Genomic DNA, 18,249 nt, shown 5'->3' with positions numbered 1-18,249 from the left:
GGTAAAAACACAAAAAAATACATTGACCCCCCAAAACCATATATTTTTGGAAAGTACACATTCGGGCGAATTCAAAATTGGTACCCATGTCTTTCTACTCCAAACTACAGAGTCGCAGTGCTTTCCCAAAATTGCTAGTTTTGGTGAAATACCTGAAAATCACATCAAATCTTCCACTTTCAAGCACCTTATCTCCCACATAACATTAGGTACCAAGAAAACACACCCTAAATATGAAAGCTAAGGGTCCACTGAACAGTTTGATGCCCATTGTGCATAGGATCACTGATGTATCTGGCATTTAGAGACCCCAAAAGGAAGTTAGTGCATAGAGATTGCCCCAGAGGTCTCTTTAGCTACTGAAAATTCAACACATTTACTGCATTTTCTGTGGGGTAAAAACACAAAAAAATACATTAACCCCCCAAAACCATATATTTTTGGAAAGTACACATTCGGGCGAATTCAAAATTGGTACCCATGTCTTTCTACTCCAAACTACAGAGTCGCAGTGCTTTCCCAAAATTGCTAGTTTTGGTGAAATACCTGAAAATCACATCAAATCTTCCACTTTCAAGCACCTTATCTCCCACATAACATTAGGTACCAAGAAAACACACCCTAAATATGAAAGCTAAGGGTCCACTGAACAGTTTGATGCCCATTGTGCATAGGATCACTGATGTATCTGGCATTTAGAGACCCCAAAAGGAAGTTAGTGCATAGAGATTGCCCCAGAGGTCTCTTTAGCTACTGAAAATTCAACACATTTACTGCATTTTCTGTGGGGTAAAAACACAAAAAAATACATTGACCCCCCAAAACCATATATTTTTGGAAAGTACACATTCGGGCGAATTCAAAATTGGTACCCATGTCTTTCTACTCCAAACTACAGAGTCGCAGTGCTTTCCCAAAATTGCTAGTTTTGGTGAAATACCTGAAAATCACATCAAATCTTCCACTTTCAAGCACCTTATCTCCCACATAACATTAGGTACCAAGAAAACACACCCTAAATATGAAAGCCAAGGGTCCGCTGAACAGTTTGATGCCCATTGTGCATAGGATCACCACTGTATCTGGCATTTAGAGACCCCATAAGGAAGTTAGTGCATAGAGATTGCCCCAGAGGTCTCTTTAGCTACTGAAAATTCAACACGTTTACTGCATTTTCTGTGGGGTAAAAACACAAAAAAATACATTGACCCCCCAAAACCATATATTTTTGGAAAGTACACATTCGGGCGAATTCAAAATTGGTACCCATGTCTTTCTACTCCAAACTACAGAGTCGCAGTGCTTTCCCAAAATTGCTAGTTTTGGTGAAATACCTGAAAATCACATCAAATCTTCCACTTTCAAGCACCTTATCTCCCACATAACATTAGGTACCAAGAAAACACACCCTAAATATGAAAGCCAAGGGTCCGCTGAACAGTTTGATGCCCATTGTGCATAGGATCACCACTGTATCTGGCATTTAGAGACCCCATAAGGAAGTTAGTGCATAGAGATTGCCCCAGAGGTCTCTTTAGCTACTGAAAATTCAACACGTTTACTGCATTTTCTGTGGGGTAAAAACACAAAAAAATACATTGACCCCCCAAAACCATATATTTTTGGAAAGTACACATTCGGGCGAATTCAAAATTGGTACCCATGTCTTTCTACTCCAAACTACAGAGTCGCAGTGCTTTCCCAAAATTGCTAGTTTTGGTGAAATACCTGAAAATCACATCAAATCTTCCACTTTCAAGCACCTTATCTCCCACATAACATTAGGTACCAAGAAAACACACCCTAAATATGAAAGCCAAGGGTCCGCTGAACAGTTTGATGCCCATTGTGCATAGGATCAGCATTGTATCTGGCATTTAGAGACCCCATAAGGAAGTTAGTGCATAGAGATTGCCCCAGAGGTCTCTTTAGCTACTGAAAATTCAACACACGTACTGCATTTTCTGTGGGGTAAAAACACAAAAAAATACATTGACCCCCCCAAAACCATATATTTTTGGAAAGAACACATTCGGGCGAATTCAAAATTGGTACCCATGTCTTTCTACTCCAAACTACAGAGTCGCAGTGCTTTCCCAAAATTGCTAGTTTTGGTGAAATACCTGAAAATCACATCAAATCTTCCACTTTCAAGCACCTTATCTCCCACATAACATTAGGTACCAAGAAAACACACCCTAAATATGAAAGCCAAGGGTCCGCTGAACAGTTTGATGCCCATTGTGCATAGGATCACCACTGTATCTGGCATTTAGAGACCCCATAAGGAAGTTAGTGCATAGAGATTGCCCCAGAGGTCTCTTTAGCTACTGAAAATTCAACACATTTACTGCATTTTCTGTGGGGTAAAAACACAAAAAAATACATTGACCCCCCAAAACCATATATTTTTGGAAAGTACACATTCGGGCGAATTCAAAATTGGTACCCATGTCTTTCTACTCCAAACTACAGAGTCGCAGTGCTTTCCCAAAATTGCTAGTTTTGGTGAAATACCTGAAAATCACATCAAATCTTCCACTTTCAAGCACCTTATCTCCCACATAACATTAGGTACCAAGAAAACACACCCTAAATATGAAAGCCAAGGGTCCACTGAACAGTTTGATGCCCATTGTGCATAGGATCACTGATGTATCTGGCATTTAGAGACCCCAAAAGGAAGTTAGTGCATACAAAGTGTATATACTGCAATATAAGCTACCGGCATGTGCATTATGCGGCATAAGACCCCCTAACAGTTAGGAGACTCTAGAAAACCATATATTTTCCGAAAGTACACATTCTGACAAAACAAAAATGGGTAAATACATCTTTCTACTGCAAACTACCACACTACAAAGCTATGCTAAACAGAACGGTTTTTATGACATTTCTGAAAATTGTCACAAAGCTTGCATTTTACCCCATTATGTATCCCCACATTTTGTACCGTATCAACATAAAACATTCTAAATATGAACGCCATGGGTCTACTGAACAGTTTGATGCCCTATATGCATAGATTTACCAAACTATGTGGGGTACAGGGGCACCCAAGCAAAAATAGTGCATATGAATTTTCACATAAGACGCTCTGGCTCATGCAGTTTTTGCACCCGGTATGTGTATTATGCGGCATAAGATCCCCTAACAGTACAAAGACCCTAGAAAACCATATATTTTCCGAAAGTACACATTCTGACAAAACAAAAATGGGTAAATACATCTTTCTACTGCAAACTACCAAACTACAAAGCTATGCTAAACAGAACGGTTTTTATGACATTTCTGAAAATTGTCACAAAGCTTGCATTTTACCCCATTATGTATCCCCACATTTTGTACCGTATCAACATAAAACATTCTAAATATGAACGCCATGGGTCTACTGAACAGTTTGATGCCCTATATGCATAGATTTACCAAACTATGTGGGGTACAGGGGCACCCAAGTAAAAATAGTGCATATGAATTTTCACATAAGACGCTCCGGCTCATGCAGTTTTTGCACCCGGTATGTGTATTATGCGGCATAAGATCCCCTAACAGTACAGAGACCCTAGAAAACCATATATTTTCCGAAAGTACACATTCTGACAAAACAAAAATGAGTAAATACATCTTTCTACTGCAAACTACCAAACTTCAAAGCTATGCTAAACAGAACGGTTTTTATGACATTTCTGAAAATTGTCACAAAGCTTGCATTTTACCCCATTATGTACCCCCACATTTTGTACCGTATCAACATAAAACATTCTAAATATGAACGCCAGGGGCCTACTGAACAGTTTGATGCCCTATATGCATAGATTTACCAAACTATGTGGGGTACAGGGGCACCCAAGTAAAAATAGTGCATATGAATTTTCACATAAGACGCTCCGGCTCATGCAGTTTTTGCACCAGGTATGTGTATTATGCGGCATAAGATCCCCTAACAGTACAGAGACCCTAGAAAACCATATATTTTCCGAAAGTACACATTCTGACAAAACAAAAATGGGTAAATACATCTTTCTACTGCAAACTACCAAACTACAAAGCTATGCTAAACAGAACGGTTTTTATGACATTTCTGAAAATTGTCACAAAGCTTGCATTTTACCCCATTATGTACCCCCACATTTTGTACCGTATCAACATAAAACATTCTAAATATGAACGCCAGGGGCCTACTGAACAGTTTGATGCCCTATATGCATAGATTTACCAAACTATGTGGGGTACAGGGGCACCCAAGTAAAAATAGTGCATATGAATTTTCACATAAGACGCTCCGGCTCATGCTGTTTTTGCACCCGGTATGTGTATTATGCGGCATAAGATCCCCTAACAGTACAGAGACCCTAGAAAACCATATATTTTCCGAAAGTACACATTCTGACAAAACAAAAATGGGTAAATACATCTTTCTACTGCAAACTACCAAACTTCAAAGCTATGCTAAACAGAACGGTTTTTATGACATTTCTGAAAATTGTCACAAAGCTTGCATTTTACCCCATTATGTACCCCCACATTTTGTACCGTATCAACATAAAACATTCTAAATATGAACGCCAGGGGCCTACTGAACAGTTTGATGCCCTATATGCATAGATTTACCAAACTATGTGGGGTACAGGGGCACCCAAGTAAAAATAGTGCATATGAATTTTCACATAAGACGCTCCGGCTCATGCAGTTTTTGCACCCGGTATGTGTATTATGCGGCATAAGATCCCCTAACAGTACAGAGACCCTAGAAAACCATATATTTTCCGAAAGTACACATTCTGACAAAACAAAAATGGGTAAATACATCTTTCTACTGCAAACTACCAAACTACAAAGCTATGCTAAACAGAACGGTTTTTATGACATTTCTGAAAATTGTCACAAAGCTTGCATTTTACCCCATTATGTACCCCCACATTTAGTAACGTATCAACATAAAACATTCTAACTATGAACGCCAGGGGTCTACTGAACAGTTTGATGCCCAATATGAATAGATTTACCAAACTATGTGGGGTACAGAGGATGCCAAATTGAAATACAGCAGACAAAATGTCCATGTGCAAAGACAAGTAACAAAGAACAATGTAAAAAGCCCTAAAATTGATAAAAATAAAAAAGAAATCACTAAAATCATTTTTTTTTTTTGCCTAATAATATCTGCAGGCAGAATAACAGTTTGAGTATTTTGGCTTGGGCAAATAAGTTTTACAGACAAAGTCAAGCGAACAACAACTATGCATAACTGAAAATGCTATAAAATGGCTAAACATGCAGTAAAAAACCCAAAAATGCACCAAAATCACAGAACATGTAGTAGAAACACCAAAATAATACACAAAAGGTATTGCGCAGTGCGGTTAGCGAATACGCTATCCGCAAAGGCAATAAAACATTTTTTTCAGGCAAGAATAAAAACGATGCGATAGAAAAAAAAAAAAAAATACAAAATTACATAAGTGTGTGTAAGTGAGTGTGTACACATGGTAAAATGTGTTTTTTGTGCATGTGTGCGAGTGTGCAAGTGAGTGTGCAAGTAAGTATGTGTAAGTGTAACTGTTCTGAATGTGTGAAACCCAACAACTACCCAAAATGTATGTGTTTGTGTGTAAGTGTGAGTATAAGTGTGTATTAGTGTATTATGTGTGTGTATGTGTGTTTTTTTACACTTACCTGGGACAAGCAGGCACAGACATCGTGTGAAGGTGGGAGGAAGGACCCAGGAGACGCTGCAGCTTCTTCCTGCGACGCCGATCTGTGAGTATGAGAAGGGGGGCCAGGGGGGAGGGAAGGGAGAGCAGGAAATGTCAGGCACGCATAGACAGCGTGTCCTGACATTTCCTATGGGGCCCCTGGGCGATCGCGCCCCAGGGGCCACTCGTTCCCCACCTCTGACTTGTGTCTGGAGGCTGGGGAACGAGCGGGGAGCGAAGAAGCGGCTTGAAAAGCCGCTTCTCCGCTCCCAAACCCGGAAGTGCCCCAGGACGTAGAATCTACGTTCTGTGGCACTTTGGTCCTTTAGTACCCAGGACGTAGATTCTACGTCCTGTGGCACTAAAAAGGTTAAGAAGCGATGCTATTGTTGTTATTTATCATGCGATGACATATTTTTAAGTGATATTTTAAACCATGCAATATATTTATGCGTTATTTCATAGCACGTTATATTAGCACACGCTAATACGCACGTAACCGTTACTTTCTGAAAACTACCGTTTCCCTGAAAACTGGAGGAGGCATCATGCCTCACTTTTCACATTTTCTATAACATGGGGGGCTGCACAATGGACCCTATATATCAGGGCCATAATACTTCATACGGTTTCATTTTCCAATACAGGTATAGGATGCGTTATCCAGAATGCTCAGGACAAAGGGTATTCCGGATAAGGGGTCTTTCCATAATTTGGATCTCCATACCTTAAGTCTACTAAAAATTCAATACAACATTAATTAAACCCAATAGGATTGTTCTGCCCCCAATAAGGGGTAATTATATCTTAGTTGGGATCAAGTACAGGTACTGTTTTATTATTACAGAGAAAAGGGAATCATTTAACCATGAAATAAACCCAATAGGACTGTTCTGCCCCAATAAGGGGTAATTATATCTTAGTTGGGATCAAGTACAGGTACTGTTTTATTATTACAGAGAAAAGGGAATCATTTAACCATTAAATAAACCCAATAGGGCTGTTCTGCCCCCAATAAGGGGTAATTATATCTTAGTTGGGATCAAGTACAGGTACTGTTTTATTATTACAGAGAAAAGGGAATCATTTAACCATTAAATAAACCCAATAGGGCTGTTCTGCCCCCAATAAGGGGTAATTATATCTTAGTTGGGATCAAGTACAGGTACTGTTTTATTATTACAGAGAAAAGGGAATCATTTAACCATGAAATAAACCCAATAGGACTGTTCTGCCCCCAATAAGGGGTAATTATATCTTAGTTGGGATCAAGTACAGGTACTGTTTTATTATTACAGAGAAAAGGGAATCATTTAACCATTAAATAAACCCAATAGGGCTGTTCTGCCCCCAATAAGGGGTAATTATATCTTAGTTGGGATCAAGTACAGGTACTGTTTTATTATTACAGAGAAAAGGGAATCAGTTTTAAAATTCTGAATTATTTGATTAAAATGGAGTCTATGGGAGACGGGCTTTCCGTAATTCGGAGCTTTCTGGATAACGGGTTTTCAGATAAGGGATCCCATACCTGTACACTGATTTAAGATTTAGTCATATTTTCCCACGTGTGTTTCCAGTCATCATTCACTACAAGAACATTCAGCTTCTTTTCCCACTGTACTACATATGACGCAGCAGTTCTGGTTTTAGGGTGTAATATTTCCTTAAGCACAAAGATCTTCCATAAAAAGAAATTCTATGAAAGTGCTCTAGGTTACATCTTGCTTATTTACAAAGTGATATATTGTAATAGGCAGGCTATAGGGTGTCGGTCGGTTCTTCCACCACTATAGACCAGTCAAACCATCAATTTGCAAAGTTATTTTTAGCCCACTAATGGTGATATGCTAAATGTAGCACAAATATAGGGTTTGCGCATGTTGGTGTTGCTGGAAAACAATTGTTACCTACTAGGGCATAATGGGATACAACATCAACCATATCTACCTGCTGCTGCATGTTCTTCAAAAAGTGATTTTCATGTTTTTCAAAGAAATGACCTGATCTGTTTGCAGGATTAAGGAGCTTGATGAAGTCTCCATCCAAGATGATCAGGGTGGAAGCGTCAAGGTACTGCTGTAAGAACGTAAGCAGAGCCCTCCTCCAGAGCCAAGACTTTGGTCAATAGATGGGGAAGTTTCCCACTGTGTTATTTATTTCATGCTTAATAGGTTTTCATGTGATTCTGTTCTGTACAAGGTGAGATGCTGGACCCACAATAATTGCCTGAAATACAAGGTAGCTCAAGTCTTGGAGCACAAATCCAGACACAGTCAGAGCCCGGTAGCTAGCAAGTGTGAGATTATGGTAAATTAGCCCTTCTGTTTACCACAAACAACACACTATTTTACCCAGGATGAGACTGTATCCTTCAGGGGTGAACCCTCGCTTGATATGGAGGCCAGGTAGATAATTGTTGTATCTCTCAAGAAATGGGCGCCAGTGGTTCTTAATGTTGAAACAATGAACTGTTTATTTACACAGCCACTTAGGAGTAACTACAGCACAGAATAGGTAGGTAGTAGCATCTCACAGCATAGGCAGTACTTACAATGAATGGTCACAATGCCTCTCTCCCCGCAGGGCACAATGGGTTAACTCCCAGCTTTCAGGTTATGGCTTCCAGTGGAACCTGGGTGATCACTATCTAACCCTAGGTCTGTACACTGTTAACCCTACTCTGGGCAGTATTATACCCAGGAATATAATCCCTTTACAATTCCTTGTCGGAGCCAGAAGATGCTCACTAAATAGCCCTGCCTGTCTATCACACCTAGTGTGACCTATAACAGGAGCTGCCTATTCTGTCTGGACCTAACTATTCCCAGATTCCACAATATCTCTCTGCCTACTTGTTCAGACAGAGAGCTTCACAAAATGGCCTCCAGCCTCATGGCTGCTCAGCACATACCACAGTGCCACCTTATGGCCAAACTGTGGAACTGCAAATGGTCATGATATGACCCAGGAAAAAGGGACTTACTTCCCATTACATTAAGGACCCTTTATAGCTGTGCATATAACTAGGGGACCACAGAGTTAGAAAAGGTACAATTTACCATTTCCCTACACAAGCATTTTACACATGTGGGTATCCCGCACTTGCCTCTCAGCACATGCATAATGCTACTCTACTGAGACTCATTTACATTGTTTGTGAGGATTGATGTATATTTTGACTTCACTTTGAGATGTGTCATTATACCCAAATGTAAGAACAATAGAACAGCTAAGAAGAAGAAATTCTAACTAAATGCGGTGGGCATCCTCCCATTGGTATCTGGCAGACTGGGGACTGAAACTGTACAAATGGTCATACACGTGAACGTCAACCTTCTGTTGGTCAATTGACTGTGCTGACTTGTTCCATTTGATAGGTTCAAACAGATAATTCCTCCAAGATCACAGGATGAACTGTCTAAATTTACCCCCCAACCTGGTATACATGCCCAGACACACAAGCAGCAGAAGCTCCAAAACCAAATCCTGGCACATATGATAAGCTTTATAGGCAAATGTGTCAAAGGCCGAAAATAGAGTTCACCATTGTTCACCATAGGGGAACTCTACAGCTTTTTATTTACATTTCTATTGTTTTTAGCATTGCATTTAACAAAGGGTGATTAGAATTCCCCATTTAAGAAACAGGTCCCTACAATATAATCCTATAGAAGTGAACTTATTCTCACCCTTTTTGTGTATTTATTCTCACCCTTTGATTGATATGCCACTGCTTGTCCAACGACAAGTCTTTCGAAGAACCAGGGGAAGGTGATCTTGTATTTAACAAAACTTTCTACTACTGTGCTATTCTTCTCTGTTCTCTAAAATAAACACCAAAAATAGTGCAGGTAATTGTATCTGCTCTGAACACGGCTGATATGGATATACACGAGGATACAATAGAATTTCCACTGTCCAAGTTAATTATAGTCAAAATAACCCTCAAAATGCCGTGTCTATCTCAGGTTCTTTGAGAACAATCGCAAGTGTTTCATCCATTTGACAATCACAGCAACAACACAAAGACTTTTTCCTTATCCGTGAACAAAAAGTGCCTTTGCAGAACAGAACTGGTTTAGGCTATTTTTAGAACTTGTTTATGTTCTGAATAAGCCGTGGAAAATGTTTTTAAAGGGAAACTATACCCCCAAACAATGTAGGTCTCTATAAAAATATATTGCATAAACAGCTCATATGTAAAGCCCTGCTTCAGCTAAATAAACCATTTTCATAAAAATATACTTTTTTAGCAGTATGTGCTATTGGGTAATCCTAAATAGGAAACTGCCATTTTAAGCAATAAGGGCCGCCCCCCTGGGATCATAGGATTCACAGTGCACACAAACAAGCCAAGGCACACATACATGCTAGGCCCCATCAGCCAATGAGAGTTCTGCCTTTTGCTCCCATACTACTTCCTGTTACAGTTAGAGCTGCACTATCATGTCATGCTTTTGCTCCTTTCCTATTACTTTGTTCTTCCTTTTTGGAAATGCTGGCAGTTTATTAAGCTTTTCTGCTTACAGGAATAGGGTAGAAATACGTAAAGAGATTAAAGATACAGTATTTTTACTGTAAACTATGAGGTATGACTTTAACAATCTTTAAGGGGGTGGGGATTTTATTTATTTGTCTACTCTGGTAACAGCTCTGGGTTGGGAACAGTATTGGGAGGTTGCCCCCATTCAGATGTAGGCATACTGTACCTAGAGGAGGGTGGGGATTCCCTCTTGACCCAGGATGTCAGGTGGGGTTACCCAAGTTTATAAAGAGAAGGATAGATGCTAGGTTCCATTGAACTCAGTGTAGGAGGAGGGTGGGTGATGCCTGGGAGTCTGGGGCAAGGGAACCATTAGTAGAGAAAAAGTGGACCCTGAGGAAAGAGGTGTGCCTTGGTGGTCAAGGAGGAGAGACCCTGCTACTGCTACTTCTACACAGAGCCTATCTACTCACCATATATGATTATATCTACTGCTACTTCTACACAGAGCCTATTTACTCACCATATATGATTATATCTACTGCTACTTCTACACAGAGCCTATCTACTCCCCATACATGGCTATATCTACTGCTACTTCTACATAGAGCCTATCTACTCCCCATACATGGCTATATCTACTGCTACTTCTACACAGAGCCTATCTACTCCCCATACATGGCTATATCTACTGCTACTTCTACACAGAGCCTATCTACTCCCCATACATGGCTATATCTACTGCTACTTCTACACAGAGCCTATCTACTCCCCATACATGGCTATATCTACTGCTACTTCTACACAGAGCCTATCTACTCCCCGTACATGACTGTATCTACTGCTACTTCTACATAGAGCCTATCTACTCCCCATACATGGCTATATCTACTGCTGCTTCTACACAGAGGCTATCTACTCCCCATACATGGCTATATCTACTGCTACTTCTACACAGAGCCTATCTACTCCCCATACATGGCTATATCTACTGCTACTTCTACACAGAGGCTATCTACTCCCCATACATGGCTATATCTACTGCTACTTCTACATAGAGCCTATCTGAAGTTGTTTAGCCCTGATACTGAGAGCTCACCTGTCAAAGGTTTTGGGATTTATTATTTTTAAAGTTTATTTCATAAAGAAATTGAATTTACAAACACAAAAAAAATGCCCCTGACACCCCACATAAGTATGCACCATTTAAAAGTGTCCATAAATGGTCCCCATTTAATTTAAACCATTTCTCGGGTATTAGATCCTAAGCCAGGAGTGGATTAACCTCCACTGCAGCCCTGGGTTGTTCCCGCCTCTTCACTGATCCTTCCCAGTTCCCTGTCCCAGCTCCTCCCTTGCCCAAGCTTAGCTTACTTTTGCCACTTCTGGGCCCCCCTTCTAACTTTGGGCCCTGGGCGACCATCCTGTTTGCTATTATGGTAAGTTGCCACTGGTTGGTAGCCGGAGTCTCTTATTTTCAGCCAACTTGATTAGAATTCTAGAAGGTCATTGCTATTTAATAAATTCGTGAAGGTCCTTGGTAAGGCAAATAATTCCATACTTATAATATATAATGTATATATAATGTATGAATTCTCTGTAAATTACTTCTCCTGTGACATGGTCGATATCTGATTCCAGTAAAAAGCAGAGGAGCAAATAACAATTGTCATTTTTCATGGTCTCTTCTTCTGTCTGTGATGTCCATTTCATTAAGGGTATGTCTGCAAAAGATAAGTGACCAGTAAGTGCATCTGGGTGCTATTTAGTGGGTACAAAAGTATTTGTCTATGGGTGGACAAATCAAAAAGAGAACCATGCACTTAGTAGGTTAAATGCAAGTGGAAAGAATCCAGTGGTTCTTAAATAAATCCCCTGCCCCTTTCTGCCTTTTTCCAACCTGCACCTGTAACCATTATCTGGTTCTTGGGTCACTGACCCTGGCAATCAAAAACTAGATGGAGTTTGAAGCTTCAATTTGTATTGTTATTTTTATTGTTTGTATTTCTTATGCTTCTCTTTCAGCCTTCCACTATTCATCCACCACTCTGACTTCTGTCAGATCCCAGTTTCTAGGGTAATAAGTCCCCTGGCAAGGAGATGGCAGGTTAAATTGCACTCTAAAACAAAGATTCAATTTAAAAAGCCAGAATAAATTATGAAAACTGACAATTTGCTGTAGAATATTACTGTCTACAGTTACACAATAGTAAAATGTGAGCTAAACATTCTTTGGGGCATATAGAGTGCCAGCATTAATAATACAGGGGAACCTTTCAGCAACAACTGTGGCTGACAGACATCCCACAGACCTGGGGCAAGAGATACAGGCACTCAAGTTTGCCTGAAGCCAACTACCACCCCAGACACCATCTTACATGGGACTTGGAGCTTTCTGGACCTGCCAAGCTCACTATTTTGGGTTTTGCTCCTTCAGACCCCTGGGAGCAACAAATTCCTATGGATGTAAATAGTTTTGATTTTCCATCGTCCTCTTCCGGAAATCCATGGCATAGGCATAGACTCTTCCTAGGGCTGAGACTGCTTTTGTCCATTTGTCAGGTTCTTCATCAGGACATTTGGCCAGTGGACTGGGGGGGGTGAATTTTGGTTGTAAGTTGCAATTATTGGCCGGCATGTCTGTCTGAGTTATGTTAATTCTTTCTTGTGAAGTTTTTTAATAAAAAACATAAAAACCCTACTATTGTCCACCACTCATCAGCTTGCTGCCATTCCCCCTTTTTTGCAGCCATTTGATGCCAGCCCCCCTAACCTGTGTGCTAAATGCAGAGGGCCTAGTATGGCGGGAATTGGTTTAAACTGTGCAAAAAAATGTTTTTCTCCTGGAATCGTGTCCTCTCCAGTTGCACCCAACTGCCTACTCCTAATTCCGGACCTGCTTTTATAACCCAAACTATATGTTTGTTACCTGCATCTGCAAATATATCCATTCCAAGAAGACCGTAACATTCCCATACACTCCAGGTTTATTGGCTGTGGCACATCCATATCCCCAGCTTGTGTCACCAACAAGCCACCACAAGGAGTTGGTTTTGGTAACCAGAGGGCCACCGCTGTCACCCTGAAGACAACAAACAGGCAACAAGGAGAACATTCATATCTCTATACACAAATATTCTTGCCTTTTTTAGTAAAATGTTCATGTCATAGTGAATTAACATTCTTGGTGATAATATTCCAAAATTTAACATTCGTCCTTTAGTAAATAGGTCCCATAGTGCATGCCACTAGCATTTAGGTCAGGCTTAATGGATAGGATATGAAAGCACCCCTAAGTTAATGAGGGACCACAGAAGTAGTAGGGTCTTTGTAAAGAATGTCTTCTTGTGGCCATGTTGGGGTTAGTGCTAGTGGCCATGGAAGAGAAGATAACTAGGTGCACCTCCTGAATACAATAAGTTAGGAATGGGATCTCTCACCAAAGACAACATAGGTAGAGCTGATTTCCTGATGCAACTGTAGCATTTAGATTTCATATAGTTGTACGTATCAGTACAAAGGACTCCTTTTGTCGAACACCGGCCTTTAAAGGGGATCTAAACTTAAACATAAGGCTTATGTTCCACAAATGATTTAGTTGGCTGCGATAGAACTCATCTACCATGGGTGACTAATTGCTACAAAATGCCTTTTCGAAAAGCAACAAAGGCAATTGCCAGTAGAAAGGCTTAAGTATTGCTTCAGTTTTCCAATGCCACTCAAATGTTCCTCCTGCAGCAAGTGAGAAAGAATCTGTATAGTTCTATAATTTTGAATGAATTACCTGAACTAATCATTGTTGACCTTACCTGGCAAGTGTCTGTTCCTCCGCTGAGATACCCAGCACACATCATGGTAGGACTGATGGCTCCACCATACACAGCAGCTTGGTTACATGTGGTGGAGGAGATAAGAGGCACTGAAGCTGCCATTAGAGTAGTAGCAATACTGCCTGTGGCACAAAGGGAGAAGATAGACTTCATAGCACCATCAACATTGGATACATTTAAATGGCGTGGATCTGAGTATACTTGGTCCTTGTGAGGTAGATAATTAGATTACCGAAGATGAATTCCCCTTGCATAATAGACTCTTACTAAGAAAACAGTCATAACAAAGGGCAAAGGGGGTGTATATTCTTTAATTATCTACCTTGAAAGGACCAAACATTGAATAGCAACAATTTCCCTGTTTGCCTTCTTTAGCCGAAAACCAAAAACCATAGCCAACAATATCCACAAGCTCTATTGACTGAACTCAAGAGGAGCAAGGGGGTATATTGCCCCTTTATTCTACAAATTCAGAGTTACCCCAGTCTTATAATAGTTATAAATCATGACTTTAAATCTGCCTTCTAGTGATGAGCAAAAAAGTTGCGGTTGTGTCAAATAAGTCCATGCTCATTTGCTTATCACTACCCCCCTCTGTAGATTAATATCTATATGATATTGGTGAACCCTTTCCCTGAGGTCCAAGCTCATTTGCTCATCACTACTGCCCTCTGTAGATTCATATCTATATGATCTTGGTGAACCCTTTCTCTGGGGTCCATACTCATTTGCTCATCACTACTGCCCTCTGTAGATTCATATCTATATGATCTTGGTGAACCCTTTCCCTGGAGTCCATGCTCATTTGCTCATCACTACTGCCCTCTGTAGGTTTATATCTATTTGATCTTGGTGAACCCTTTCCCTGGGGTCCATGCTCATTTGCTCATCACTTCTGCCCTCTGTAGATTCATATCTATATGATCTTGGTGAACCCTTTCTCTGGGGTCCATACTCATTTGCTCATCACTACTGCCTTCTGTAGGTTCATATCTATATGATCTTGGTGAACCCTTTCCCTGGGGTCCATACTCATTTGCTCATCACTACTGCCCTCTGTAGGTTCATATCTATATGATCTTGGTGAACCCTTTCCCTGGGGTCCATACTCATTTGCTCATCACTACTGCCCTTTGTAGGTTCATATCTATATGATCTTGGTGAAACCTTTCCCCAGGGTCCATGATGCTGCACAAGCTCAGAGCATTAGTAATTCAGTTTTGTAAGGCTCAATGCAAAGATACAACCTGAATTTTAGAAGTCTACACTTAAAAATAAACAAAGGGAACCATCCAGTATAATTTATGTAGTTTTCACATGGCAGTGATGAACAACTGGTGGCCTGGAAGCCCCATATGACCTCCCCGTATGGGGGATCCAGGCAACCAGTTGTCCATCACTGCCTGCTAGAAAGCCTTTGTTTGCTTCTTGCACTGATTTTGCTCAGATATGTTTGCAACCACACACTGAAAATAACCAACATACTGGGAATCCAGTGGCAATTGAAGGTTACATTTCATTATTGAAAAGTTATAGTCTTGTACCCATTATGAAAAACAATGTGTGGTCTTTTTTAGTAGTCATCAGGATCATGAACATACAACCCATCACTAACAAATGTTCTTTGACTTACCTCCACTTGATGTTGTTCCCCATCCCGATATCCAACATGGTTGTCCACCTGACCAGGGCATCCCAACGTTAGGTAAACATACAGGTCTGAGATTGGCTGAGGAACAAAATATCAACAATAAAAACTGTACATGACAGATATGAGGAATTGTGCTAGAAACATCATTAAATTTGATTTATAAAAACATAATTATGTACAAATATTTTTCAAAAATTCAACATTTCTACCAAATGTAGTGGACAGTTCTTTCTAAAGAATTCTTAGTCTATGGGTAGACTAAGAAGACCCAAAATTAATTCCCCTGCTATTTATATAATTTCTCCATGATCTCCATTAATAAAACGAGCAGAATTAATCTGGATGCCTTGAGAAAAGAGGTTAAGAAACAATGACCTCTCACAATTAAGTAAGGATGCATTATCCTTGTTAGTGAGGGATTAGGGAGTCAAATAGCTGATAAGAACTTATCTTAAAACATAGGTCTGAAGAAAACCGTAGAAAGAATTTAGAACTTGCGTACTGTCATAGACTTTGGGCCTTACTTACAGAAGCAAAACCTCATTAAAGAGTTGTTGTTGATGTTTTTTGTATCAATATTGTCCTTAGATCCATTGTAAAGCTCAAGTGTGGTGAGGCATGGGTAAATATTGCTTCTTCTCTTCTTCAGTGTAGCAACCATCACCCGAATCAATTGCTTGTAAAGAGGTGGCTCTAATCCATGGCAAGGAATTATAAAGTATAACCCACTGGATTGGTTGTGGGACTGAACTGGTACCAAATGGTAAAATGGAAATACAACTCCATGTTTCCCTTTCCTAAAGGGGGAGCAGAGATGGTCTGTGGTTATGTTGTATTCCATCTGTGCGCAATAGCTATTCTTTATTGGGAAGCCAACAGTCCACCTTAAGTCGTGGTTTATGAGACTCGAAGAACACCTTTTCTCCATACCACTTTATGCATGTATAAAGGCAACTGGTGCTTGTCAAGAGATCCCACAAAGCACCACAAAAAGCAGGAACTAAAGTGCCTTTCTGTATCAGGGTGTTGAGGAACAGGGGACATAAGGGGCAGGATTAAGGATTAAGACCCACAGCAGTTTGTACCAGGGATCAATTGATCTCTAGTCACAACACTAAACATCATGTGTGAAATGGAGACTGAGATCAAACCCTATACAAAGTATTGCTCGTGCTACTTTTGAACTGTTTACATGACAAAATAGGACCAATACGTACTAGTAAATACCAGTCCAGCTGTGAGCTTCAGCAGAGCAACATCATAGTTTTGTGTGTTTGAGGTATAGTTGGGATGCACGAGGGCTCTTTCCACCAAACGGCCTGAGGAAGAATAACTCTGTATGCTCAGTGTTCCAGCAAATACTTTAAAAATAGAAGGAGTAGAAGTAGACCTAAAAAAAATACAAGAAAATACACAAATAAGACATCCTAATGAAAACGAGGTTTGAAGATGGGCTAGAATGGTGAAAGTTGTGTCAAATTCATTTTTACACCCTTTAGCAAATATCCCCTGGTGTGTGATGCTTCCATTAAACTTGTGTATAAGGCAATGGACTTTGTCAAAGTAATTTAGCCTGACTCTTTGCCCCACATTTATTTAGATGTTTTGTGGCTCTAAATATATGTGAGACTCCATATAGCAGTAATTTTCTGGCTTGACTCTCCTTAAGGCCCCTGTAAGTACAACCTTGAAGATATGAAAGTATTGACGTCTTATAGCTATAGTTCCAAATATAAATATTCAGGAGATCAAACAAACACTCTCCACAAATTTCACCCTAACTGGCCTTCCATTGGGGCTCCCTAGCCTCTGCCCTGGCTCCCCTAGGTGCTCAGCCCTACAGTTTAGGAACCCCTGCCATAGAGAAAGCATTTTCCCCATGCCCCTCTAGCATTTGGCATCACTAAAAAAAAACAATCATTGTGATTAGGGCTTTAGAAAAGGGTTCCTTTGTGCTTTGTACCCGTGTGTTAATATTTTAGCACCAACTGAACAGAGGATGTGTAAGAGTATTTCAGTGTCCACATTGATGAAGACACTTTGGACTTGGAACTGTCACTATTACGGCTTAATATGCTGAATGGCTATAGACAAGTCTGGTCTTGTGAATGTCCCAAAGTGGCCATGTCCACTTCAGAGTTGGCTATAGACAAATGAATGGTCGCAGTAGGAGTTTACCCTCCAGTGAATGCACCTAAACATACACAGAACATACCCATATACGCAGTGAGCAGCAGTCACTATCCAGTATGGTGTGATGATGGATCCGCCACATAGATAGGTGCTAGTACCGACTAGCTTCAGAAGTTGCGCTTGCCACGGCCAGTCTCCCACTAAAGCAGGCGTGCCCCCTACTATCCTGCTGTCCACTTTTGTAGATAAACCACAATCTGCAATTACATAAAATAAACTGTTAGACCAGGCAATACATTGTCGTAATGTCTGATAAATTAGATAGGTATAAGAAGGGGCTGGGTGGGTATTTAGCAAGTGAGGGAATACAGGGGTAGGGGAGATAGCTCTTAGAACAAGGTGCCCCAGGGACTGGTCCGATTGCCATCTTGGAGTCAGGAAGAAATTTTTTCC

The 18,249-nt window shown here is 40.4% G+C and overlaps 1 protein-coding gene and 1 long non-coding RNA gene across 2 annotated transcripts in view; both read right to left on the bottom strand.

Annotated features, from left to right (window-relative positions):
• Positions 1-11,649: 11,649 nt before the first annotated feature.
• Positions 11,650-18,249, bottom strand: part of tmprss2.13 (transmembrane serine protease 2 gene 13) — a 30,568-nt gene continuing 23,968 nt past the window's right edge. The window contains exons 10-15 of the mRNA XM_002942955.5: positions 17,879-18,053; positions 16,881-17,053; positions 15,646-15,741; positions 13,992-14,134; positions 13,112-13,264; positions 11,650-11,906 (exon numbers count right to left, since the gene is read on the bottom strand). Coding sequence (XP_002943001.1) covers positions 11,895-11,906; positions 13,112-13,264; positions 13,992-14,134; positions 15,646-15,741; positions 16,881-17,053; positions 17,879-18,053 — 752 coding nt within the window. The 3' untranslated portion in view covers positions 11,650-11,894. The remainder of the gene's footprint in view (positions 11,907-13,111; positions 13,265-13,991; positions 14,135-15,645; positions 15,742-16,880; positions 17,054-17,878; positions 18,054-18,249) is intronic.
• LOC116408750 lies at positions 15,034-15,639 on the bottom strand. Its single transcript, XR_004221201.1, has 2 exons — positions 15,180-15,639; positions 15,034-15,102 (listed from the first exon to the last, which is right to left on the bottom strand). It is a non-coding gene; the product is annotated as an uncharacterized LOC116408750 (long non-coding RNA).

The sequence above is a fragment of the Xenopus tropicalis genome, chromosome 2, assembly GCF_000004195.4.
Source record: "Xenopus tropicalis strain Nigerian chromosome 2, UCB_Xtro_10.0, whole genome shotgun sequence".
NCBI classification, from domain to species: Eukaryota; Metazoa; Chordata; class Amphibia; order Anura; family Pipidae; genus Xenopus; species Xenopus tropicalis.
This window is presented reverse-complemented; position numbering and strand designations above follow the sequence as displayed.